General features: G+C 36.4%; 1 protein-coding gene across 1 annotated transcript; it reads right to left on the bottom strand.

The window, feature by feature from the left end:
• Positions 1–1,227: 1,227 nt before the first annotated feature.
• LOC149163455 (uncharacterized) lies at positions 1,228–3,746 on the bottom strand. The gene is made up of 5 exons (XM_089431733.1): positions 3,431–3,746; positions 3,287–3,336; positions 2,981–3,113; positions 2,713–2,817; positions 1,228–2,053 (listed from the first exon to the last, which is right to left on the bottom strand). Exons 1-5 carry the CDS (start codon positions 3,696–3,698, stop codon positions 1,416–1,418), a joined length of 1,194 nt encoding a protein of 397 aa, XP_089287859.1. The 5' UTR covers positions 3,699–3,746; the 3' UTR covers positions 1,228–1,415.
• Positions 3,747–27,893: the final 24,147 nt, after the last annotated feature.

Genomic DNA, 27,893 nt, shown 5'->3' on the forward strand with positions numbered 1-27,893 from the left:
TAGTTCACTGTAATAATACAAATAAATGGTAAAACTAAATTTATTTATTACTTCCTATTAAAGGAAATAATTTATGTTGCAAAGTAAACATTTTCTGAGTAGTCAACATCTATATCACATAACATATCACATCTTCTTCATCTTTACTATCCTTCAATATGCTACACCTTACAAGGTTTCCTTTGCAACATGTGGTGCAATTGCTAATTATATTAATGACATTGGGATGAATTCTAATTAAAACATTTGTTAACAAAATTATGCTTACTTATCATTGAAAGTAACTTTTAAATAATAAAATAATTATTACTATGGACAAGAAATTGACATGTACACTAAAGTCAACGAGTTAAAAATTGAAATTGACATGTATACTTGAAGAAATAAAAATCCATATGTACATTGAACTCAAATTGATATGTATATTAAAATTAATGTTACTATATGCATACATTTGAATGTACATTGTTATTTAATTTACATTCAATTTATTCCTAAGGTAACTCTAGTTGTATAAATAATAGTCTATTCTCAACAAATTAATTAAATTTAAAATAATATACTTAATGTTGATTATTTAAAAACAAAAAACAAAAGAACACATAAATCCATCATAACCCATATCTATCCTATCACTAAAATTGATCAAATATTTTAACTTTCAAACCTTAAATTTCACCCAAAAAAAATGCACAAAATGAAAAGTTAATCCCTTTTAACACTTAATAAGTTCAAGGTCACTGATAAAATAAATTTATAAAAGTTAATAAATATTTGTAAAGGAGAACATCTTTGAGGAAAGTTATTTAGAAATTCTTTTTAGGAAAGTTATTTAGAGATTCTTCTTATGATCCATCGCATTAGAATTTATTCCGGTCAATATTTCAGATCGATTAATGTGGTTCACAGTAAAGACAAATTAATTATAAATTATATTAGTTAGATCCAAATATTGATCCTAATATAATTGGATCAAGAAATTAATAAATTTAATAAAAAAATCAGTAATTACTCATTCTAATATGATGAGTGTGGAAGTTAATAAATATAATAAAAAATAATTAATTACTTATTATTATGTTAATTTATAAATAAAAAAAAATCCTAAATAATACTATAAAGCTAATTTAAATATAGAAAAATAAAGTTAATTTAAATATAAATTTATTAAAATACTTTAACCTAATTAAATAGCACATGCAAAAGCACAATGTCCAGAAAGAAATATTGTGGAAAAACTAATCAGAAGTTAAAACTCCTCATAACTCATGGAGCTTGATTAAAGTCCAATAACAAAACAATCTATGGATGGCTGAAAGCAAGATTAAGCCAACATGAAACTAACAACTGCCCAGAGAACCCGAAAACTATATTGGTGATAGATGGTCCATTGCACTGAAACTCTATATTGGTAATTACTTGTCAACAGAGAACTTGATGAGCATGGTGTGCCTGTAGATCTGGCCAGGGTTAACAATTACAGAAGGGAAATTAGGTTGATTCACAGCATTGGGAAATGCCTGAGACTCGAAGCAAAAGGCAGAGTGTGGCTTGTATATCGCACCTCCTTTGCCCACCGTGTTCAGAAAATTACTCGTATAGAATTGCATGCCTGGTGCAGTCGTCCACACCTCCATCACTCTGGAACTCCAATGATCCTTCATCCTTGCACCAGGCCTTAGCCCATTCTTCAACTTGGGTCCGTCGAGAACATAATTATGATTGAATCCAACATTTCCACTGTTATTCAACTGGTTAATTCTGCTACCCACTATCACTTCTTTGGTCAAGTCCAATGGCGTTCCCTTTACAGGCAATATCTGGCCATTTGGAATAAATTGGCTATCTGTAGGAGTATAATGTGAAGCCCATATTGTGACAGAGTTTCCCAGGATGTCCCTCCCACTTCCTTCTCCTGCAAGGTTCCAGTAACCATGATTGATTAAATTCACAGGTGTTGCCTTATTCCTTGATTTCGCTTCCATATCAAGTCTCAGCTCCATGTCTCCACTTATTGTATACGTTGCAGATACATCAAGGTCACCAGGAAAACCTGTTCCAACAAGGAGCGGCAATAATCATTAATCAATTCTTACACTTATTATGCATTGGAAAAAGTTGTGCAAAGACAGGCTAGCTGCTGTACAGCTAGATTGTACAGAGAATGTGGGCACAGAGGGTTTTTCAACTCTCTGGGTGCACAAACCCACAGCCTCCTACCAACCATACAGAGATTGTGTGCCTCCAGTGGTTGAAATACCCTGTCCACACTACACTGATCAGGGATTTGATGCACTCTGGTGGTAGATTGATACTAACCCCAATCTATTAAAAACCCCAATAGACCAAAATAGAGTTTATAGATATGGCTAAACTGTCATCTATCCCTCCTAATATTTATGCAACATTAATAATAATCCACCACATGATCAGCTAAATCTCCAAAGAGTGTGTGGTAGGAGAAAGAGCCATCTGAAATGTGCTGAGAAATCAAACCAGGATTGGTTTTGATAAACTTCTACCAATCTACAATGGACTACATTACCAGTTTAGATGAGATTCTTGACTACATTATCAGTTTAGATGAGATTCTTCCAGATTAGCCATTGTGATTAATCCGGGAGAATCTTATCTAAACATTATAAATCACAAACGCTTGAACTCAGAAATATATTATCAGTATTACTATGGTGATGATCTGATGGCATTTACCTTGTTCTCCATCGAAGCTGTGGTAGGTGAACTTAATAGAGGGCTTCCTTCCACTTCTCTGCTCCTTCACTTCCCATAGGACATTGTCAAAGCCTCTCAGCCCTCCTGCATTTAACTCCACATATGTTACCTGAACTGCTCTATACCTCCACAAACAGACATACAAATATAGAGAGAGAGAGAGATTTTGTTCATGATTAGTGGTCATTGTAGGGCTCTGGTTAGCCGGCTAAAACATACATGCAGAACAGAAAGGACAGTCATTCACCATGGAGTGTGTTGTTGCCATCATTCTTAGGCAGCCGATATGTTTTCCCATTTAGTGTAAATTCTCCATTCTTGATACGGTTAGCTACACGACCCACCAAGGCACCAAAGTAAGGTCTACCGGAGCTCGTGTTCTGCATTAATAAAGAATCTCACATCATCACAAAACAGTCCACCATATTCCCCATGGTAACATATACATCTGAGATCCAATCCAGTATATATGGGAGTAGAAACTGTAAATTTATCTTAGGATCCTAGCATATAATGGCAGTACCAATTTCCAAAGGGAAATACAAATATATACCATGTATGAGGCAAGATTGTCATAGCCAAGAAGTACGTCTGCTAGATTACCTGAATGCATAAATATCAATACATGATGAGCTAGCTCCCTCTGAGTAATTCATGATGGTAAAGCAGTTGAAGTGTAGGGTTTAGGGATGATTACCTTTAGCATCAGGGAGAATAAGGGAGACGAGAGTAGCTCCCCAGTTGGTGAGATTTATATGCAGATCGCCCCTGCGAAGTTGAAAGAAACTTGGGGCATTGATCCTTTTGTAGGGATGACCATAACCAGCCAGCTTACCTTTCCCGTCCAAATTTTTTGGATTCAATTCCGATTTCTGCCCTTGACTGCTAGCATGGCATTTGCAGAGGTGAATGAAAACCAGAATGCACCAAAAATGCAAGAGAATGGACGACACTTTCACCATCATCGATTGATTGACTGATCAATGGATGGATGGATAAGCTAAAGGAGAACATTCAACGATATATATAGAGAGACGCACACACTCAATGCTAGACTAGGGTGTGTCTGTATGCCTTAAGATAAGGTCACGGTGTAAGACATAACATGGACTGTGTGCAACTACAGACAACCCGCCACTAGTAGATTTATTTTTTGGAGTACATTTTGGAATATAGCAAATTTCTTTTTAGCTAAATCTTATTTAAAATGGAATTTTGTGTGCATATATAGATTCATTTTTCTGAAAAACTTGGAGCATTTTAATTATGGAATGTTTACCGCTTAAATTTGTAATTCCAAGAAATCTTTATTAGATATTGGGTAAATTAAACAGGGATCTTCAAAATTAAACAAATAAATCACAATATTTGAAAATGTGTTATGGCTTTTTTAAATAAATTGATAGTGATGAAGGGCATTGTCTAACTAGGCCACAATTTTGGCCAGAGGGCCTAAGAAATTCGAATGTTTACAACTTAAATCTGTAATTCCAAGAAATCCTTATTAGAAATTGGGTAAATTAAACAGGTATCCTCAAAATTAAACAAATAGACCACAACATTTGAAAATGTGTTATGGCTCTTTTAAATAAATTGATAGTGATGAAGGGCATTGTTTAACTAGGCCACAATTTTAGGCAGAGGGCCTAAGAAATTCTTCAAAAAAATCCGAGTGTTTAAATCATTTTTTAATGGAAATGGATTCAGCTCCACCAATACCTCTGAGATACTTTGAGACACCCAAAATCTTAAAACTTGACAGCGAAAACCCAAATTTTCAAAAATTTCTATCATATTTTTTAAAATCATACTAAAATTTCTATTATTTTCCGAAAAAAACTATGACTTGATCATCGGTAGAGAAATGAGACACCGCCATCCAGACAGATTTCTCTAGCTTTGTTTATTTACTCTTTCTGACACAGTCCCTTTTATACGCCATCATCCCACCTTTTTTTAGAATCGAAGAGAATCTTCTTCACGAATACAAATTTATCATAAATCAATACTTAAGCATTTGTTGACTTACACCACCACTTTCAGCCAGAAAAAGCAAGGCCGCATTATCAAACTGGTTTTTATCACCATATATCAGGAAATGGTCTCTTTGTTGACATAACTTATAATACTCTTATCGAAAATGCATGTGATGAAGTGGCTACATCTCGTGACAGGTTTCTTCAATCAAGTCAACCATGGTGTATAAATGGATCTATTTGGAAGTTCTGATTCATTCAATGTACAGAGATCAAATACGCCATCATCCCACCTTTTTTTAGAATCGAAGAGAATCTTCTTCATGAATACAAATTTATCATAAATCAATACTTAAGCATTTGTTGACTTACACCACCACTTTCAGCCAGAAAAAGCGAGACCGCATTATCAAACTGGTTTTTATCACCATAGATCAGGAAATGGTCTCTTTGTTGACATAGCTTATAATACTCTTATCGAAAATGCATGTGATGAAGTGGCTACATCTCGTGACAGGTTTCTTCAGTCAAGTCAACCATGGTGTATAAATGGATCTATTTGGAAGTTCTGATTCATTCAATGTACAGAGATCAAATACGCCATCATCCCACCTTTTTTTAGAATCGAAGAGAATCTTCTTCATGAATACAAATTTATCATAAATCAATACTTAAGCATTTGTTGACTTACACCACCACTTTCAGCCAGAAAAAGCGAGACCCCATTATCAAACTGGTTTTTATCACCACCATAGATCAGGAAATGGTCTCCTTGTTGACATAGCTTATAATACTCTTATCAAAAATGCATGTGATGAAGTGGCTACATCTCGTGACAGGTTTCTTCAGTCAAGTCAACCATGGTGTATAAATGGATCTATTTGGAAGTTCTGATTCATTCAATGTACAGAGATCAATGAAAATGGGAAGGGCTAGTTCCCTACAGAAGCATCATGGGCCCTCTTTTTTTCTTTATACATATAGATACATATGCGTGTCAGAACTGACACATAAAAATTAATACGCCATGGCCTGAATCAATGTACAGAGATCAATGAAAATGGGAAGGGCTAGTTCCTTACAGAAGCATCATGGTTCCTCTTTTTCTTTATACATATAGATACATATGCTTTTTTTTTTATACATATAGATACATATGTGTGTGAGAACCGACACATAAAAATTAATACACCATGGCCTGAATCAATATACAGAGATCAATGAAAATGGGAAAGGCTAGTTCCCTACAGAAACATCATGGGCCCTCTTTTTTTTTATACATATAGATACATATGCTTTTCTTTTTTTTATACATATAGATACATATGCCTGTCAGAACCGACACATAAAAATTAATACACCTTCGCCAGTATAAATATGCTAGAGTCATGCGCAAGAATCGAACGCGACCGAAGACACTCACGTGCAATGTACAGAAGTCAATATTATAAGGTATTTCTAATTCTTTCAGCAAACCCGGAGACCATGAACATTATTGCCAGATCAATATTATGACTGCAAGCCCGATGATGATGATAGCGATTTTAATTATTGTATGTAAGAGCCGTGCTTGAATTATAAATTGACCATCTAGATATAAACAAAACTGTGATGACGGGGAGACTCTAGAGTTACACATCGATTCACATTATGCCTTATCTGATACATGGAGGACAACTTTAAATGATATGTTAAGTCCACCGTGAAAGCAAAAGCAATTTTAGATCAAATTGGTATCCCACTGATAGATATCTAAGTTTGAGTTTTAATTTATAACATTTAATAATATTAATAATTGTTGAGAAACTGTCACAGGAGAGTTTAGTTTAATTTGTTTTTGAATTAAATTGGAAATTTAATTCGAATTCCATTTTCATAGAAATTTAAAATAGATAAATTAAATTTATTAAACTTACTTAACTTAGGAAATTTAAGTTGGAAGTCTTTCTGTCGTATGTGTATGTTCTCCTTACTTCGTAGGAGTCTAGTGTGAGTTAATTGTGAGTTGTAAAATAGAAGACTCAGTTTCATGAGTCAATTCAGTGAAATTAGTTCTCAAACTGATTGAGAGAACTAATAGTGAGTTAGTAGTCAGTGGTGTCACTAATGAACTCCACCAGTGCTACTCTAGTTCACTGAATATTTACTCATCAGAAACTCATGCACGTCGAATCAAAGAAAGAGCAAGTTGAGACTAGAGTGCAGGGACAGTGTGCTATTTTTTTTAGATTTTTATGAGTTGCACTAATAGTGAATGCAATCAGGCACTGATCCTTGAGGGATTGCACAGTTTTTAGAGGCTTTATTTCCCATTAAATACAAGCTATCCTCCATAGGAATTACGCATTGGAATAGAGACTTGGAGAGCTTGTGAAGAGGCTAAGTTTTGGCCTTGAGCTTGCTTATGAGATGGAGATTGAATTTGCTGAGTTTTGGGATTGTTCTAGAGAGAACAAGCATTGTAATTTCATCTTGATTTTCCCGATTAATACAAAACATATAGTGGGGTTTTGAGTTGTGGCTTTCCCTCGATATTTATTGTGTTATGTGCCTTTGATTCCCTTCCTCTATTGATTATTGTTTGCTCAATGTTTATGGGCTTCCGTTGTAAAGAGTAGAAGTAAATTCTTGTCTCTTGCTTTAGCAAATTGCATTAGCTTGTGAATCTACAGGGTTTTATACAATAATAACCAGAGCTATACAATGGTATAGTTCTTGTTCTTTTTTTTAGGGGTTTGCGTTTGTGTAAGGGTGTGCAGAGAAAGTGTGTGCTGAGGAGTTTGTGTTCCTTGCTCCACATACATATTTCCACACACACTTTTTCTCACACTCCCTTTCTCCACACACCAAAATAGATCACATGCTTTTGTGAATTTTCCAGATCATAGAATGACTCTTGCTTTGAGACTAGTCCTGCTTCTCGACATATGCAAGTGTTCCTTCCAAAGAACTATTGTTTCCAAGTCGAGAATACATATCTGACAAATACATAATTATGGAAAATGATGCTCACATTCTTTTGCCTCAATCGCTCACTTTCATTTTGCATCTTTAGATCTGCTTCATTTCATTGCATAAGATCCCTTCAGTGAAAGCGTTTATTCTTTCAACTCATCGACTTCTTCACACCATCCTTAGCATAATTAGATTTGTCATTCCAATGCATTCGTGTGAATGTAACTTTTGGTGGATTAGCGATCAACCTAAGTGGCTATCCTTTTGCGCTACCTTAGCTTTCAATTTTATACATTGGTGTGATTTATTTTGTTAGTTATTTATTAATTTTCACGCAGTTGTGCTGGGAGTGCAGGAGAAAGGGGGTTCATGGGAGTTGTGTCTTTTTCTCCACACACACATTCCCCACACACACTTTCTCCAATACTCCCTTTCTTTGTACACCAAAATAGATCTCTCACCTTCACAGATTTTCCTAATCATGTGTACCATAGTTGCATATAGATAGCTTTTTGATTAATAACATAAATTGTTATTGTTGAATGGCATTGTCATTGATACCAACATCGTCTTTGAATGCTCTTAATATTTGTTTGTGGACTGCATTGATTGGAATCTCCATTGGTCAAGAAACCCTAAAAGGATGAGGAGCTCATGTGGTGTGGCCCTGCCCCATGAGGAGCTCTTGATATCTTTGTGGGCTTTGAGTTTCCCTTGATGGTCCTTGGTTAAGCAAAAACTCATCTTCAAGTCGGCCTCCAAAGGAATTTATATTTTGGCTCCAAATTTACCAATTTTGAAATTCATATTTATATTTTTTCTAAGGTCGGATTCCCCCCTTGAATAGGTTAGCTTGCCCCCTCTCAAAGACTCTTCATCCACTATAAATTTATGGCTTGTTTGTCCTCCAAATATATACTTTCAGCGCATACCTACTGTGATTGTCTGAGGCCCTTGTGCAGTCATGCCACTCTGGAGTAGGGCCAAGTTTTGAAGGTGTTTTATTGTTTCTTTACTTGTGGTGAATTTGATGGATTGTAGAAGAATTGAAGCATTGGTTTTGAGGCTATATTTAAGAAGCATCTGAGGTCTGTTTGTGGGCCACATTAACCCTAAGGAAATAGGCAAGGGCCGAATTTCATCTGAGGTAGCTCCAAGAAGTGACCTATGATAGCGCCACACTAAGCCTTGTGGAAGAGGCCTATTCTGAGTTTTATCTGAGGCAATATGCGTGGGTTTTTCAAAGCAAATTTTCATGGTCCAATATGAGCCCTTATGAGGTATTTTTCGCTAATTTACTAAGATCTCTTTGTTGATGATTTGGAGCTCTCTGTGGAATGTTTTGAGGCTCAAATCTCCACCTTCTTGATGATATTTCTAAGTGTTCTGTGAGTTGATATAGACTTGGTTTGAGGCTCTCCTTTTGTAACAATTTTAAGGGCTCATATCATCCTTTGTACCCTTCTAAGAGTTGGGAAAAATACTGAGAGGGAGGGTGAATCAATATTTTCAAATCAATCACTTTTTACATTCTTGTATTCATATTTCTATACGCGACTTCACTGAAAGGAACCCGCATGTGTACGCGATTGTTTGTAAGACAACTAACATACATCTAGTGAACTAATGATTCAGGTAATTCATCATATGTTGGTCTTCAGCCATGATTTAAGGTGGAAACCCAATGCGGGAAAAAACCACATGTTGTCGTCTCTGTCTTATTTTTAATATAAAGAAAAAACTTTTTGCAATCTTGTACTAGTTCAGACTCATACCAATATGTAGGCACCCACCTGCTGAAGACTACAACCTTCACTCTTTCTCCAGCTTCTACTGTAAGGGAGCTCCAACCCCCTGATCTAATTACCAGCTACTACTGGTAGGAAGCTTCAACTTCCTCACTAAAGACTCCAACCCTCAGCAACAGCCCTGGACCACGTTTCATAAATTTTGACACTGGATCCACCTGCTTCAACACATCATAACTTGTCTGCCACTTTTCATCAAATTTTCACACTGGACCCATTATCAACAATTAATCTCAATATCAAAAATCAAACTCTAACTCATCACTGTAACACAGTCATTGATCTCTGACACAACTAAATCAATCAATCACTGAAACCCAATCATCAATCTCTGACACAACTAAATCAATTCATAAATCTATGACACAACTGAATTAACCAATCACTGAAACCGAATCATCAATCTCTGACACAACTGAATCAATTCATAAATCTCTGGCACAACTGAATTAACTAATCACTGAAACCCAATCATCAATCTCTGACATAACTGAATCAACCATTGACTAAAAACCCAGTCAACTGACACTTAATCAAAACTCAACCAATCAACTGGAATAGTCAGATCACTATAACCAGTACACAGAACTGAACCTAGAATACTGCATCAACACATAGAATCAACTGCAATCTTGATCATTCAAATTCCAAAATGTATATGGTACTTCACTTAAGGCAACCTGCGTGCATATGCACTTTTATGTAGAGAAACCAGCGTATAGATCTTAAAATACTGGAAACTGAAAACTTGACTACTGCAATTCTAAAAAGGAACATTGAATCATACTCAGATCTATTGCAACTTTCTAAACCAATCACAGAACTGTCTCTGATATTCAATCACAATTAGCAAGAAATCTTAACATTCTTCAATTAATCCATAACCACATTCAACTTCATCATTCAACCATTTCTACTTCAGACATTATCACTTAACCTAGATCAATCATGAGGACATCATTGGCAGATAGCAGAGAAGCAACAACATTGATTAGGTTGATCAATCATTTATGAAAATAAACCATTACTTTTTATATGCTACTTTGAAGAAGTGAACCCGTGTATACGCACTTTTCTCGAGACCAACAAATGTATAGTTCTACACATTTTGACCTAAATTTGCGCACATCTTCAGAACTCAGAAAGACCCAGATCATAATATTCAAAGATAAAAACATGCGTCAGTACTTAGATCTAGTCAATCCATGAGTAGATCATACAATGAAAATTTATTTGAGGTCTCATGATCATGATCCATCATTGTATTCATCGGTGCATAATTTCATATCAATGTGACAATTATGGCCCTTATAATGAAAATATACTTTAGATTGAAGTATTCAACAAAAACCCTTTCACTTGCACACTTAGCACTTTGATCTTCACCTCTTTATATAGTTTAGCCCTTATCCAATACCACGGGTCAAAACTACACAAGTGTCAATGGTATTCTTTGACGGGATCAATATCTGTTGCCACTCTCATTACTATGGGCCAATACCATGGTAAGGACCCCTGGTATTTATAATACCATGGTGCAAAAGCCATACGCTACTTTTCTTCACTAAACTCACGTGCATACGCAACTTGGCTTAACAAAACCCATGTATAGTTTTTGAACTTCCAACTTTATCATTCCTCTGAACTACCATGCATTCTGTCACATTTGTAAACACATCCTGTTTATACCTTTAACAAGTAGATTTTCATCAAGAGACAAATTATCAAGTAGGATTCCATTCATAAAATAGGTTTTCATCAAGGACAACTCATCAGGTAGGTTGCCATCAAGGACAACACCTAATTCATAATGCCAACAATCTCCCCGTATCAAACTTTTGATTCTGATCTGTAAACCTTTGGCCCATCATTCTAGTATTTTGTTCCATCATTCTGTGACCTCTGAACTAACCAGTGGATTCATCTGGTTACCATATACTTGATTTGTTACAAGTGATTTTCCATCAAGGAAAACACATGCATCATAATGCCAACAATCTCCCTCTTTGGACTTGATGGCAACCACTATGGTGTTTTGTCACCATAACCTGTAAATAACATCAAGCCAAGCACCAAGATTTTCAAAACATTAAGCTACTCTCAAAACACCAAGCTACTCTACCCCTTTGACATCAAGGGAAAAGGGTTGTCCAATGAAGACTTCCATATCTATACTGTTGAATATGAACACTGACCATGCTCTCCCTGAGCACATGTTGAATTCTTTGTTCATGATCCCCCTGAGCACATGCTGAAATCTCTAACGAATGTACAATGAAGTACATGAATCTATGACTGATAGAACTTGTCCTATCACCAAAAACCTACATTAATCACCCAACTAAGTCGGGATACATATTTGACATCATTATTACATCAACTTCCCAGACACAGTGGGGTTTCAAAATTCATCATAAGTCCAAAAGACTTCACCACAATAGTCCATACATGGCTGAATTTTACAATGAGTACATCATAGGTCTTTACATGACCTTTACATCAAATGATATACATGACATTTATAACAAAGACCAAAGACCTAAATAGGATCATGATAGTTATCAGCAAGTATCATACACCATATCTTATTCGCACCATAAGCATCTATCAGCAGCATTAAGAATAACAATTTGTATATGTCCATCATCAACTCGCAAGATAAGACGATGTAACTTTAATATCATCAACCTGTGACTAAGTATGCCGCATGTAGATTTTCATATATATCTGCTATCAACTTCATCTTCTTGAACTTATCAAGATCAACTGACTCTTTTTCTTTGGTAGAAAAAGCCTTAATCTATGTTCATAACAAAACATAGCCTTTCATGAATCAACTAAGCATATGCCATATCTCCAAGCAGTTGTGCCTATCTCTTCACAAAACCATTCATATCATATCATATACATGTGAAAGCACCATAGTCATCATCCATGACCATAACATCATCATCAAATCATTGTAGCAATCAACCCTCAATATATCAAACATGTATCATCACTAGGGAGTTTTCTAATATCCCACATCTGATAAGCATCAACCATGATAAACATCACAAGCCTTTCAACATAAAGTAATATAGGAAGAAGTATTCATCATTCCTTATCATTATCATCATGTGACTAGGTAAGCCATGTCTCCAAATAGCCATGTCTTCATGAAACCTGCAATAACACCATTTTCTTGGCCAAATTTCTTCATACAAGATGATCATTTACCAATATGCAACCTAAGTAATCATAAATGTATCTAGCATAGAAATAGCAATATGTATCTAGCTTGTCCTCAACAAGAAAAGCAAACCATGAGCTCACTGTCATTTGTCAAACTTTCTTGATACCATAAAGTGGAACAATCCTCAAACAATATACCATTTGAGAGCAAATAACTATAGGAATCCTCATCCATTACTACACCATATGAAATGTATGCATCTTTAAAGGCATGATGACAACAACATAAAAGAAATGAATGGCACTTATCATCATCAAATACTGAAGTTGTGTACTCAATCTTTATCTTTCTCCTTGAACTTATGAAGATCACCATGTAAGCAACATAACATATGTACTATATGCATCATCAAAAGAATCATCCGAATCATCCATAAATCTGATTAGAAGCATCAAAACAACTATGTGGCTCAAGCAATATAAGTATCATCTGTGATTTCATCATAGGCAACCCATGACCGCAGCATAGCATGATGCATCATTTAAACACTTCAACAACATAAGCATCATCATCATTGATAAGCATCATTACGTACCAAGGACTTCTAAGCAAACATAATGCCAACAATGCATTATTAGAAGCATAGCAAATGCTCCCCCTGAACCTGTGCCAATTGTTCACTGTCATTATCAACAACCAGTTATACATCAAGTAAGAATCATTGCATATATCAGTAAGAATCATCAAGGCATCATCATCAACCAGTTATACATCAAGTCATCAACAACTTATGAGGGACAAAATCACTTCTAAATAGTATCAACAAACTGTAATCATCAACCATCAAAATAGAAAAGACAATTGATAATTGACTGAACCATATTAGACCCTTTTCTTGAGTCTGTCCCACTTTTTCTTCATCAAACCAAAGTATACGCAACTGTGCATTTCAGAATTCACGTATATACACAAATTGTCTTCATAAGATCTGCGTATGGAAAGTGGAATACTGAAATTTCACACTTTTAGCTCCCCCTGAGTCTGTTCTGACTGTACCTGGTCCTAGAACTTTTGCTGAAACATCAGTTCCAAGAATACCATTACCATGATGGTTCTTCATCAGAGACTCCATTTTACTCTTGTCTCTAGTCATGTGATGAGAACATCCACTATCTATGTACCATTCATCTTCGTCTTCGAATGAGCAGAGAGAAAGACCACACCTTATCTGATCTTCCTTTTCTTTCTTATTGGTGGATCCATCTTTTTCAGATTTTCTGATATCAATTTTCTTATTTGGTTGCTTACCATATTGTCTACGACAATCCATAGACTTGTTCCTACATTATTTTGCTACATGCCCAAACTTGCTACAAGCATAATATCTTATGTGTTTCATATTCCTTCTATAGAAATCAATGGCTTTGTGACCAAACATATTGCAAGAAAAACAATATCCCTTAAAAGACCTGGAAGCTGATGATCTTTCTGTGAGATAGCTTGAAATATTCTACTTCTACACCTAGCTGCAACATGTCCAAAATTATGACATATAGAACATTCAACATTATTTATCAGAGGAAAAAATTGATTAACACTTATATAGTTAGGAGTAAATGATTTTCTTTGAAGACTTTCTTTCCTTGGTTGTTAACGGGGTTGACTTCTTATCTCCTTGTTGACAATTTCAGATTTTGCATTAAAATTCCTTGCCTCAGTTTGTGAGCTAGATTCACCTTCAACAGTTTCATGAAAACAAAGACCAGATTTGATGGTTGGAGACCTTTGACTACTAATAATATTAACCAAAAATCTTAGTACTATCTTGAAATCGTAAAAGTTTATACGTTTCTTCTAATTTACCTTTTAGGATATTTGCCTCAACCTAATATTGCTTTTCCTTTTCTAGATACTCCTTCATGATTTCTTCAACTTTTCTTCCTTCTTCTACTTGTTGTTTTAATTTGAGAATCTCATTTTCTTGTTCATCAAATGCTTGAAGTAGTTCTTCATTTTGCTTATTTGATTTTTCAAGATCTTCTTTTAGAGAGATGACCTTAGCCTCAAGACCTTCACAGTAATTGGTTCTTTCTTTAAGTTCCTTGGTTGTTGTATCCTTTTCATTCACTTGATTTCTCAATGATGTTACTTCATCCTGCAGCCTTTGACATTGATCTTCATTTTCCTTGTACTACTTCCTTATTCTGTTTCCTTCCTCTAACTGAATTTTTAACCTGGTAACCTCTTCTTTGTAGGTACATTCCCTTTTATCAAATAGATCTTGTTGATCTCTAATTTTATCTGTGAGCATTTTAACTTCTACTTCTATTAGATTTATTTCACTTTCACCCATAAGAGCAAATTCAGTAGTTTCACTCTCACATTCATTATCTTTAATATTGCATGAACAAAAAAAGGTATTACTAGAGGAGAAAAAATCAGTACCTAATAATTCTTTTGCTTGTTCATCTTCATTCTGAGGTGATTCTGAATCTGAATATTTTCTTACACCTAACAACCAATCATCGCTAACACTATCACTATCTCTTTGAGATGTCTTCTTCTTTTGAGGTGTTTTCTTCTTTTGCTTCTTTCCCATTGTCTTGACGGATCTCCTTCAAGCGATCAAGCTTCTGCTAAAGGACCTGCTTTGATACCAATTGTTGGGAAAAATACTGATATGGGGGCTGAATCAGTATTTTCAAATCAATAACTTTTTACATTCTTGTATTTAGATTTCTATACGCGACTTTACTGAAAGGAACCCGCATGTGTACATGACTATTCGTAAGACAACTAGTGTACATCCAGTGAACTAATTATTCAGTTAATTCATCATATGTTGGTCTTCAACCAGTGCATCCATGCTTTATTAAACATTAGATAAACAGTAACCATGTGCTGTAAAAACAAAATAAATCACACATAAGCAACACACATGAAAACCAAGATTTAAGGTGGAAACCAAATGCGAGAAAAAACTACCTGCTTATGTCATCTCTATCTTCTTTTTAATATAAATAAAAATATTTTTACAATCTTGTACTAGTGAAAAATCATACCAATACACAGACACCCACCTACTGAAGGCTACAACCTTCACTCATTCTCCAACTACTACTATTAGGGAGCTCCAACCCCATGATCTGATTACCAGCTACTACTAGCAAGAAGCTTCGACTTCCTCACTGAAGGCTCCAACCCTCAGCAACATCGCTAGAACACGTTTCATAGATTTTCACACTAGATCCACTTGCTTCAACACATCATAACTTGTAAGCCAATTTTCATCAAATTTTCAGACTAGACCCATTATCAACACTTAAGCTCAATATCAATAATCAAACTGTAACTCATCACTATAACACAATCGTCAATCTCTGACACAACTGAAGCAATCAATCACTGAAACCCAATCATCAATCTCTAACACAACTGAATCAATTCATAAATCTTTGACACAAATGAATTAACCAATCGCTGAAACCCAATCATCAATCTCTAACACAACTGAATCAATTCATAAATCTCTGACACAATTGAATTAACCAATCACCGAAACCCAATCATCAATCTCTGACACAACTAAATCAACCATTCACTAAAAACCCAATCAACTAACACTTAATCAAAACTAAACCAATCAACTAGAACAGTCAGATCACTATAACCAATACACCAAAATGAACCCAGAATACTTCATCAACACACAGAATCAACTGCTATCCCGATCATTCAAATGCCAAAATGTATACACTACTTCACTTAAGGCAACTCGCATGCATACACATTTTTATGTAGAGAAACCCGCGTAAAGATCTTAAAATATTGAAAACTTGACTACTGCAATTCTAAAAAGGAAGATTGAATCATACTCAGATCTACTGCAACATTTTGAACCAATCACAAAACTGTCTCTGATCTTTAATCACAACCAACAAGTAATCTTAACATTCTTCAATCAAACCATAACTGCATTCAACTTCATCATTCAACCATTTCTACTTCAGACATTATCACTTAACCTAGATTAATCATGAGGACATCATTGACAGACAACATAGAAGCGACAACACTGATAAAGTTGATCAGTCATTTATGAACAAAAACCCTTACTTTTTATACGCTACTTTGAAGAAGCAAACCCGTGTGTATACACACTTTTCCTGAGACCAACCAGCGTATGGATTTGCAAATTTTGACCTAAAATTTCGCAACTCTTCAAAACTTTAGAAAGACCCAGATCATAATATTCAGAGATAAAAACATGAGTCAATACTTAGATCTAATCAATCCATGAGAAGATCATACAATGGAAATTCATTTTAGGTCTCATGATCTTGATCCATCATTGCATTCATCGATGCATAATTATTTCAAATCAATATGACAATGATGGCCCTTACAATTAAAATATACTTCAAATTGAAGTATTCATCAAAAAACCCTTTCACTTGCACACTTAGCACTTTGATATTGACGTCTTTATATAGTTTAGCCCTTATCCAATACCACGGGTCAAAACTACACAAGTGTTGGTGGTAATTTTTTATGGGATCAATATCTGTTGTCGCACTCATTACTATGGGCCAATACCATGGTAAGGACCCCTGGTATTTAGAATACCATGGTGAAAAACCATACGCTACTTTTCTTCACTAAAATCGCGTGCATATGCGACTTGGCTTAATAGAACCCGCGTATAGTTCTTGAACTTCCAATTTTATCATTCCTCTGAACTCATTTCTCTGAACTTCCATGCATTCTGTCACATCTATAAACACATCCTATTTATACATTTAACAAGTAGATTTACATCAAGAGACAACTTATCAAGTATGATTCCATTCATCAAATAGGTTGTCATCAAGGACAAATCATCAGGTAGGTTTCCATCATGGACAACACCTAATTCATAATGTGAACAATCTCCTCGCATCAAACTTTTGATTCTGATCTATAAACCTTTGACCCATCATTCTGGTATTCTATTCCATCATTATGTGACCTCTGACTTGACCTGTGGATTCATCTGGTTACCATATACTTGTTCTGTTACAAGTGAGTTTCCATCAAGGACAACACATGCATCATAATGCCAACACTAAGGAAATAATCGAAACAAGAAGACAAGGATTTTGTGTCTCTTTCTCCGCAAACGCATTCCTACTCACATTTTTTCCCATACTCCCCTCACTACTTTTCTTTTCACACAAAAATAGATCTCCCACATTCATAGATTTTCCAAATCATAGAATGATCATGGAAAATTTTAGGGGCTAATATTCGTAGGTGGGCTGGTTTTTCATGATTTTTCCATAAAAGAGATTTGCCAATTTCCATTTTTTATAAAAACATTTTGTCCAAATTTTGCAATATAAAATTATTTTACTTTAAAAATCGCCAACATTATATAGAAAGTATATATAAAATCATTATAAATTTGAATAATTTTACAAATACATCAATAAACATTTTATAGATTGCATATTAGGGACTAGTGAGATTCGCCAATGTTTTTAAATTTCAAGATAATTTTTCATCCTTAAATTTTTCCCTGAGAATGACTCTTTCTTTGAGACCAATCGTACTTCTCGACATATGCAAGTGGTTCTTGTAAAGAACTGTTGTTTCCAAGCCAAGAATACATATCTGACAAATACATAATTATAAAGGAAAATGATGTTTACATTCTTTTGCCTCAATTGCTTACTTTCATATTGCATCTTAAGATCCGCTTCATTTTGTTGCATAAGATCCCTTCAATGAAAGTGTTTATGCTTCCGACTCATCAACTTCTTCACACCATTCTTAGCATACTTAGAATTGGCATTCCAATGGATTCATGTGAATGTAATTTTTGGATGATTAACGATCAACTTGGTTGGCTATCCTTTTTCCTTAGCTTAACTTTTAAGTCTATACATTTGATGTGATATCTTTTGTTATTTATTTATTAATTTTCATGCAATTGTGTGGGGAGTGCAGAGAAAGAGTGTGCAGGGGAGTTTCTATGCATACACTTTCTCTCGCACTCCCTTTCTCCGCACACCCAAATAGAGTTCTCACCTTCACATATTTTCCTTATCATGAGTAATAGAGTTGTATAAAAATAATTTTTTGATTAATAGCATAAACTATTACTATTGAATGGTGTTGCTATTGATACCAATGTCATCTTTGAATGCTCTTAATATGTATCTATGGACTACATTTATTGGAAGCTCCATTGGTCAAGAAACCCTAGAAGGATCAGGAGCTCCTACAGTGTGGCCATGCCCCATGTTTAATGAGAAATTTGGATGTACAAATTCATTTTTTTGCTTACAAGACCATCTTCATTTGATATCCCTCATCATGTTGATTTTAATGGTATGTGGCATGCAAAATAAATCCTCACGATTTAGGAGTATGTCCAGTTAAAGTTGGAGCCCCATTTTATGGTCAAGAATCCCCAATTTCAAATTTTATTGGTAGTTTTATGATTGGTCAGTTTGGGACTAAAGTTGGAATTATTATTATTAAAAAAAATTCTTGATATCTTTGTGGGCTTTGAACTGCCCTTGATGGTCCTTGCTTAAGAAAAAATTACTCTTCAAGTGGGCCTCCAAAGAAATTTATATTTTGGCTCTAAATTTACTAATTTTGAAATTCAAATTTATATTTTTTACTAAGGTCAGCTTCCCCCCTTGAAAAGGTCAGCTTGCCCCCTCTAGAAGACACTTTGTCCACTATAAATTTATGGTTTTTCTGTCCTCCAAAGATATACTTTCAACACATATCTTTCACGATTTTTTGAGGCCCTTGTGTAACCTGTTGTGCTCTACAACAATCCCCCATTTCATATCATCCTTATTCACAAACTATCATATGAAATGGGTCCCTTTAGTTTTGATTGGTATCAATATTGTATTGTTCAAAAAAGGTCCTAAAACGAAATGAAAAAACATTATGAAGACCTTTCCGATAAACCCATTTTGATCTTAATAATACAAATAATCAATCTTTTATCATTGCGATAAAGCGATCGCATGATTGCATATCACAATGACATAGGGAGCATAAGTTAATGGCCCATTGGTTTTCACCGATGCGACATCGCTATCGGCTATCGGCAATATTCTATGCATGTTCTTAAAGCGCCCCAAGCCATTCATCCCGATGCGATGCGATTTCGCTATCGGCGATCGGCGGTATGCCATCCATATTTTCATAGAGCGCCCATACTCCCGGTGCGATGCGATATCGCTATCGGCGATCGGGGATTTCAAAAGGTGCCAACTTAAGAAGTTAAGCTTTCCCCGATGCCCGATTGCGATAAAGCCAAAAGCGCAGATTTCAAAAAAGCTGTTAAGACAGAGGGATATTACGATCAATTCATATTAAAAGCTTGACCTGTCGAACAGTGATTTACCTCCGCTTAACCGCCAAAACATCCAAGGCACGCTTAAACGAATCATTCGGCCGATTAATGATATGATGGGCATTTAAAGGATTGGCAGGTTTAAACGGCCATTTAATGTAATAATAAGTTCTGAAATCTCCCATAGATTGTATTCGCGGCCATTTTGAAAGCTAATCCCTCACCACGCATTGATCAATTTATCTTTCTCATATTGGGTTTTCATTGCCAATTCTCTGTGTTACGTTCATTTTCACCCCTGTGCAGAATTCGTCCAAAGAAGCAAATTCAAGCAGAATGGGGAAGAAATCTAAGAAGACCACAGTCGCTTCCGTTGCGCCAGCCACAGGACAAGCCGTCGCTGATCCAACAAACAAAAAGAAAGGATTGATATATGATACTACATGTTCTGGTCTCGGCAGAACTACTTGGCAAAGTACCTACAACCTGATTGAAGTCGAAGAACCTAAAGTGACAACAGTACAAGCCTCTGCAGATTCAACTTGGAAATCTGATGGTACTTTAAAGGACTTAGCTGACTCCTTCCTTCATCGGATAGCAGCTCAGGAGCAAATTCTCCCATATACAGATGTAGTGCGATGGGCAATTGAGGAAATCCCGATTATGGACAGAACCTTCTGCACCAGAGACGGGAGGATTTTCGGGTCATTCAAGGCTGATGATTTAAGGCAAATGTATCATTTGCCTGAGCCAGAGAAGAAGTACAATAAGGCATTTTTGGAGAAATTCCGAAAAGAGAATGAGGTGGAATCCGAACCCATCGGGGATTGGAGACAAAATCCAGCAAAACACAAACATGAATCTTCCGGTAAGTACTCGGTTGATTCCCTATGTTCTCCTTATTGCTATGCTGGAATAATGATGTGTAGATTGTGGGGGTTGCACGACTCTTCTAATTTCACTATAGAAATGGTTCCCCTAATGGAAGCGGCGTGCAACAGTGAAATAATGGATTGGGCCACTATTCTCTCAGATAAACTAGCAACAGCTGTTCTTGAGTTTAGAAATAAGACCCGCGTTACTGAAAGGGTAATTCCCCCATTCTATTATAGTGCATATATTTTAGACACCTTGTGTTTTAACTCTGAATTTCCTGTGCTCGGCTGGAGGTGGACGCCACAAGACCCCATGCCAATTCACATATACCATCAGAAATTGTGGAAATCCTCGTATAAGCACCATTTATACCAAGTCTGCAATGGCTTTATGTTGCCTATTCATTATTCTATTTTTGATAAACCTGCTCCCAAGATTTCCTACCAAGCCGGAATTGACTTAACATCAGTAGGAAGATGGTTCGGGGAGGAGAAGTTCACTTATATAAGAGTTTTCGGCAGCCAAGCCGAACCTCACGTCCTTCCTTTGTACATACCTGATAAACTGCTGGCGAGGGAAATAGCTTACCAGATTATTGCTGAGAGTGTTACACAGACTCTCAAGAAAAATAAAAAACAGGGCTGCTGGCCTCTTTTCTTTGAGATGGGTGTTTATACCTTGCATGATCTCAAACATGCAGAGAAAGAAGCTACTAAAATGAAATCATTAATGTTGGAGAGGTAAATCCCCTCTACGGATAGAGGCGATCCCTACTAGCCAGCAAGGGTCTAGCAACAATCAGTCAATGCTACTACGCATGTTCCTAATTGCAATTAAACAAGAGGTAAAGAGCACCTACTTGGATTCCAGCGCTGTCGTTTGGCGAAGAGATGCCGCCTTCGCTCCTTCGCTTTGGTTGGTCACGATCCTTCGCGATCTCCACGAATAGACACCTGCACACACGAAGAGGAAACAAACACAAGCGTGAAATCTAATAAAAGCAACCATACATCAGTCAGAAAAGAGTAATTCACATTTAACCATTGCATAGACAAATGAGAATGGAACAATAATAGCAGTCACCTATTATTAATCAAACAGAGAAGAGTACAACCAAATGTTCTGACGTCGGTAACCTTCTCAAGAGGGCCGGTCAGCAAGTATCTCAAGCATTCACCTTTGGAAATGATTTCCCAAGACAAGCAACTTTCTCTCTCACACAAGCAACACGAAACAACCTTCCCTAAGCAATCAATCACTTCCACACCTAGCACACCAAATACCTATAGTAGCAGCAATCTGAGCACTATAAGCTCTATACAATCCAAGCTATTCCAAACTAGCTGCTCATGGTAAGGTGGAAGTTTATATAGGAGAAGGAGCCTCCTAAAAGGGTGGAAGGATGAGTTATCCTCAAGGGAAGTGGTTGCAAAGGGTCGAACAGACATGCCATAGAAGGGAGTCGATGCTCACAAAGCCAACAACCAAGCCTGGAGTTATCTGGAAGGCTGGCTGTTGGAACAAATTCGCCCAAACAGGATCAGCGCGGATTATAAGGTAACTGACGCGCTGACGCCGCGCCTCAATAACTCGGAAAGTCATGTCAGCGTGACCCAATACAAAGGAGAGGTGCGCTGGCTCATGAAATGCGACCAGCGCAGAAAAGTGATGTTCTTCCGCGCTGGCAGCGCACTGAATACACTACGAGCCGCCAGTCATCGCGGATATTTTAGAAACAGACGCGCTGATGAGGAAAACTTTGGAAAAAAGGGGTTTGGGCCAGTTCAGAAGGCATGAACTTGATTATTGTGAACTCCTGACACAGTAGGGTGACTGACAGGGAGACAGTGACAAATTACTGTGTAACAATTAACTCTAGCAACTCTCCCTAATAGGCAATTTGATCCCAACAAAGTTGCCTATAATGCTCTCGAACAGGCCAAATTGTCAAAATTTGATCATAAAGAAGATATGTTTGACGACCTGTTCTCCTCAGCTGAGTCAATAATGTAGGTTAAGGCATTTGCCAGAATGAAATATCAAGATGAAGGGTTGATTGAATTTAACAGACTTAGAGAAAAGAGGTTGCAAACTCTGCCTCTAGATCTATTAGCAACAACCCCAACAACATCGTCAAGCGAGCCTGAACGGCAACAGTCAAAGGAACCTCCGGTTACAACAAAAGAACAAGAGAAGCCGCAGGAGGAAACTCAGGAGAAAGAGCAGGAGAAAGAGCAGGAGAAAGTGCGAGAGGAGACCCAGACTAAAGAGAAAAAACAGACCAACATTGAAGTAAATGTGGATACTCATATTGATCCAAAATTGCTCCAGGAATGGCAGCAATTCGATTCTATTATCAGTGGTCTAGAATGTTCAAAGGACACCGAGACTTCGAAAGCAGCAGATACACAGGAAACCACTTCACAACAGGTTCTAAGTGGAACCAGCGGCCCACCCATTTCAAAAGAAGTAGAGATAATACCGAAGGACCCCTCTGATCAAATCATTTTGCAGGTAGAAGAGATTCCTCCCTTGGATGTCTTCTACAGCCCAAGACATAAAGCTGTAGTAAAACGACAGAGGAAGAGAAGAAGGCCTGATCAACCTTCTCTTTTCCCAGAACAGACGGTCACGGGCAATGTGGTTTGGAAGGAGGAATTTGACCCCTCTGATGACCTGACAAAACTGTCACAATATGCTGGAGCCTATTCGGCAGCAACGATAGATAAGGCATCGGAGGTGAGTCTTTTACTGAAAACAAAAGACCAGGAAATCTTCTTATTACAGGCACAGCTAACTGAAGCAAAGCAGAAAGCGGAGTAGGCAGAACAGCAATTGTTGACACAACAACAATTAAACAATCAACTAACTCAACAATTGCAGGCAGAAAAACAAAGGATTGACCACAGTGCAATCCAAAAGCAGAAAGAATTGTCAGAGGCCTTGGCGCAATTAAAGGCAGCAAATGAGAAAATGCTGAAATCAAAAGATGAGCAAATTGCTCAACTATCAGCACAGCTGGAGAAGACAAAGGGCGTTCCACAAGTAACTGAATTCAGAGTAGAAGCACTACAGATAAATACTGCATTGATAGCCCAAATTAAGCTTCTATGTCAACAAATCGCCCAGGCAGAGCCACTATGTGAATTAACGGCATCAATAAATGAAAAAGTAGAAAAGGCTAGGACGGAATTGGATCAAGCTGAAGAAACGATAGCTGCATTTCTTGACTGGCAAGATACTGATTAGGGACAAGAGGCGAATTTACCAAGAATTTTAGAGTCGCATAAAGATATACTATTTACAGAATGGCAGTCCTAGTTAATGAAAGCGGAGAGGGCAGTTTCAAGATACAAATCAACTTCAAGCAATTTGGTTGAATTAGTCAATAACACTCTCTACTTGTCAAACATGATTTCCCAATGCACGCCAGGAAAATTGACAGCGATGAAAACATTGGAGCAGTCATGCTATCCAGATCTAGAGGAAAAGGGGAGATTAATTGCTGGAATTAATAGTTTAACATGGGACACCTATTGGTTCTTCTTGGTAAAACCACACACTCAAAGAGCCACCCTCAAGTGCCTTATAGATGCAATCGGGTATATCATCCCCGATATTCAGGATGCCACCTATGCTGCATAGCTTAGCTCTCGCCTCAACAGACCACCCGAAGTGGAGCCGATGCTTGCGATAAGTCAGCTCAGATTTAAAGGCAAACAGCCTACTTGATGATTCATGCCGCCGACTGCCAGGTTGCTGAGGAAATTGTGATCAAAATTAATTGATACCAATTAAGTAGGATTTCAGTTTCATAGATAGTTAACTTAATTAGGTATTTATAGACCCTTTCATGTATTTAGAAGGGGTCGTAAAGTTTTGTACTTGACTTAAAGACTGAAGTTGCACTATTGTGCTTCAGCCATATTCTTTTATAAAACTGGACCAGTCATTCTGACTTTGGCAAAGAAGCTTTTATGCAAATGTGCACTACTGTCTTTGTTTGAAAGTATTTCTGCGTTAGAGGAAGAATCTCAAATAGCGATTGATATTGGAGAGTGACATACAGCTCATATGGTACTATTATCTATGTCTGAATCCATTCTTTTTATATGAATTGTCATTTGATCGCCTTTGCTATTATCGAATATATGTATGTGCTTTAACAACAGTTCTGTATTCCTTCCACTATTGGATGTTTATGGTATGCTTTTCTTTTAATCATATATGTGTCGATGATATAAATGATAAGTGTAGTAATATTGCTTTAATCGCTTTGTTTAACTATTTAAGCAAAGTAATCCTTGAATGAATTAATGTCCATGTCTATTAGATGGAGTCATCTATATGCCTGTCCATAGACATAGATCATCAAGCGCTACACTTCAAAGTACAATAGTTCCCGGGATAAGTAATAGTTCTTTTATTTTGCTGATAGATTTAGTTATTCGCCTATCATTAGATTAGTCAATCAATTATCCATTCATCCCGTTTATTCATTGCTGGGAAACTGGTCCCATTATCTCCAGTCGGAGCCACCATTCCAAATGGAAAAGGAGTTGTACTAAGGTCCGGACCGGGTGGTTATCCCCCAATGTTGTTGCAGCGATTTTCGAGGCATCAGCATAACCACACCAATCTAGAATAGGGCCAAGTTGTGAAGGTGTTTTTATTGTTTCTTTACTTGTGGTGAATTCATTGGATTGTATCAGAATTGAAGCATTAGTTCTGAGGCTATATTTAAGAAGCATCTAAGGTTTGTTTGTGTACTGCAGTAATCCTAAGGAAACCATAGTCAAGGGTCGAATTTCCTCTAAGGTAGCTGCAAGAAGTGACTTGTCATAGGGCCGCAATAAGTCTTGTGGAAGAGGTCTATTCCGAGCTCTTTCCGTGGAAATCCATGTGGGTTTCTTAATGCAATTTTCATTCCCTAATACGAGTCTATTTGAGGTATTCTTCATTGATTTCTTGAGGTCTCTTTGTTGATTATTTGGAGCTCTTTGTGGGATATTTTGAGGTTGGGATCTCCATCTTCTTGATGATATTTTTGAGTGTTATATGGGTTGATAGAGACCTAGTCTAAGGCTCTCCTTTTGTAAAAATGTCAAGGCCTCACATCATCCTTTGGACCCTTCTAAGGAAAAAGTTCTAAAGCAATTTTCTAAGGATATTCTCATCAAAGGTTTGAACTCTAATCCAAGTGTGAATGAGGGTTCATGTAACAAAGTTTAAAGTCTCCCTAACACATATAACTTCAACACCTTATACTATTCAAAAATAGTTTGGAGATCAATTTTTTTTGTTAAAGTTTCAAACTCGTTTGGAGCAATATTTGATGGCTAAGTAGATTGGTTCAATGGTTGACCCAACGCTTGGTTTAAAGGCTTTTTGTGACATGTTTTTTCGACACATTTGATGCTATTTTTAGGTTAACTCTTGACACTTCTACGACAGACTCTTCTAGGTATTCACTCATTATCATAACCTTTTCTAAGGCTCAGATCCTTAACTCTTGACATTATTTTTGAAGCCTATAGTGGTGGATTCAAGATGGTTTTGAGTGACCATTTCTATACTATTTTAGATTCATTTCAAAGACTTGATCATAAATGTAATTGTAAATCATTTATGCCATAATTTGAAGGGTTTTCTAAGCTAATGTGTCTCGTCATCCTGTGGAGAACAAAGATCTTGATGGAGGAAATATGAAGTATATCTAGGCCTTTGTGAAGTTGTATCAAATTACCATCAAAGGCTTAGCCAAAGGGGTTGAATGAAATCCATCAGAGAATAACATAGACTTGAGTGGACTAAAGATCTAGACTAAGGAAATTAATTAAAAGAGACTCAATGACTGTGAGTCAAGTTTCTTAATTTCCAATGGTATGATATTTTTCAGATAAACGAAAGGGCAGACTTGAGCTCTCTCAAAGGCATCTTCAAGCACAACACTTAGAGAAAACTATATACAAGGAGAAAATTGTATATATAAGTAGGGACAAAACCAAAGTATTTTTTCTCATTCTATAGAAAAGATCATGGCCACTTTTTGTTGAAGCATTCCAAAGGATTTACCTTGTAAAATTTCCTTGCATTTACATGTTGATTGATTGAACACATGCATAGTGAAGTTGTCTTGTGGACAGGGCATTGATCAGAGATTGTTTTGATTGTTGGGAAGCATAATTGGAATTATTTTTGTACCTAGTTTCCTATCTTTTCCTACGATTTTGGCTCCAAAAATCCATGGTTTGTCACTTTGCAGTCATTATTGACCAAAGTATGTTCCCTTTTATATGTCACTCTTATTATCTAGTTTTTCTGGTAATTTGACCTAGAAGATAAATTATTTAGGCTATTTTTATTAATGAATTGATGAAGTGTTGTTTCAAGTAGTATACCTTGTTGAGATGTTGTTATAGGATGATATCTCCCCAATTTTTGCCTCGCTAAAGATGGAACGAATACTCTGTTGACGATATTATTACAACACCAAGCCCATTTTGGATATTATGTTCTTCTGCAATAAGCAACAAAGACTTACATGGAAAGACACATGGTCATAACTAGTTTGACTGTTGAAATGAGACACTCATAGACAACACAACTAGCATAGTTCAAACAATTGGGATTGTTGGGTGTAATATAGGGCATATTAATGGACCAAAATTTAATTGTCAATCCAGGAGTTCGTAAACTTGGAGGTGCAGCACTGGAAATGCCAGAGAAAGACTTTAGCAACCTGCAAACCCTACTTCTATCTTTCCTAATTACGCTTAGATAATCAAAAGAATGGAAAGAAAATACCACCAAAATAATTCTAGTGTCGAAATCAAAAAAAGAAAGTACATTGAAAAAACTTAGTGAAAGGGACTTGAAATTAGAATAAACAACCCTAATCACTGAAAGATGGAAAATAATATATTTGAGACTAAACGTCAGTGCAGTCATAAGACAAGGAAATAATTAGTCTATGAAGTGCATTTGTCTTCATTAAAGATTTTCCT

Source organism: Pinus tabuliformis, chromosome 5_1, assembly GCF_031772625.1.
Source record: "Pinus tabuliformis cultivar Carrire ecotype Pingquan chromosome 5_1, CPIR1, whole genome shotgun sequence".
NCBI lineage: Eukaryota > Viridiplantae > Streptophyta > Pinopsida > Pinales > Pinaceae > Pinus > Pinus tabuliformis.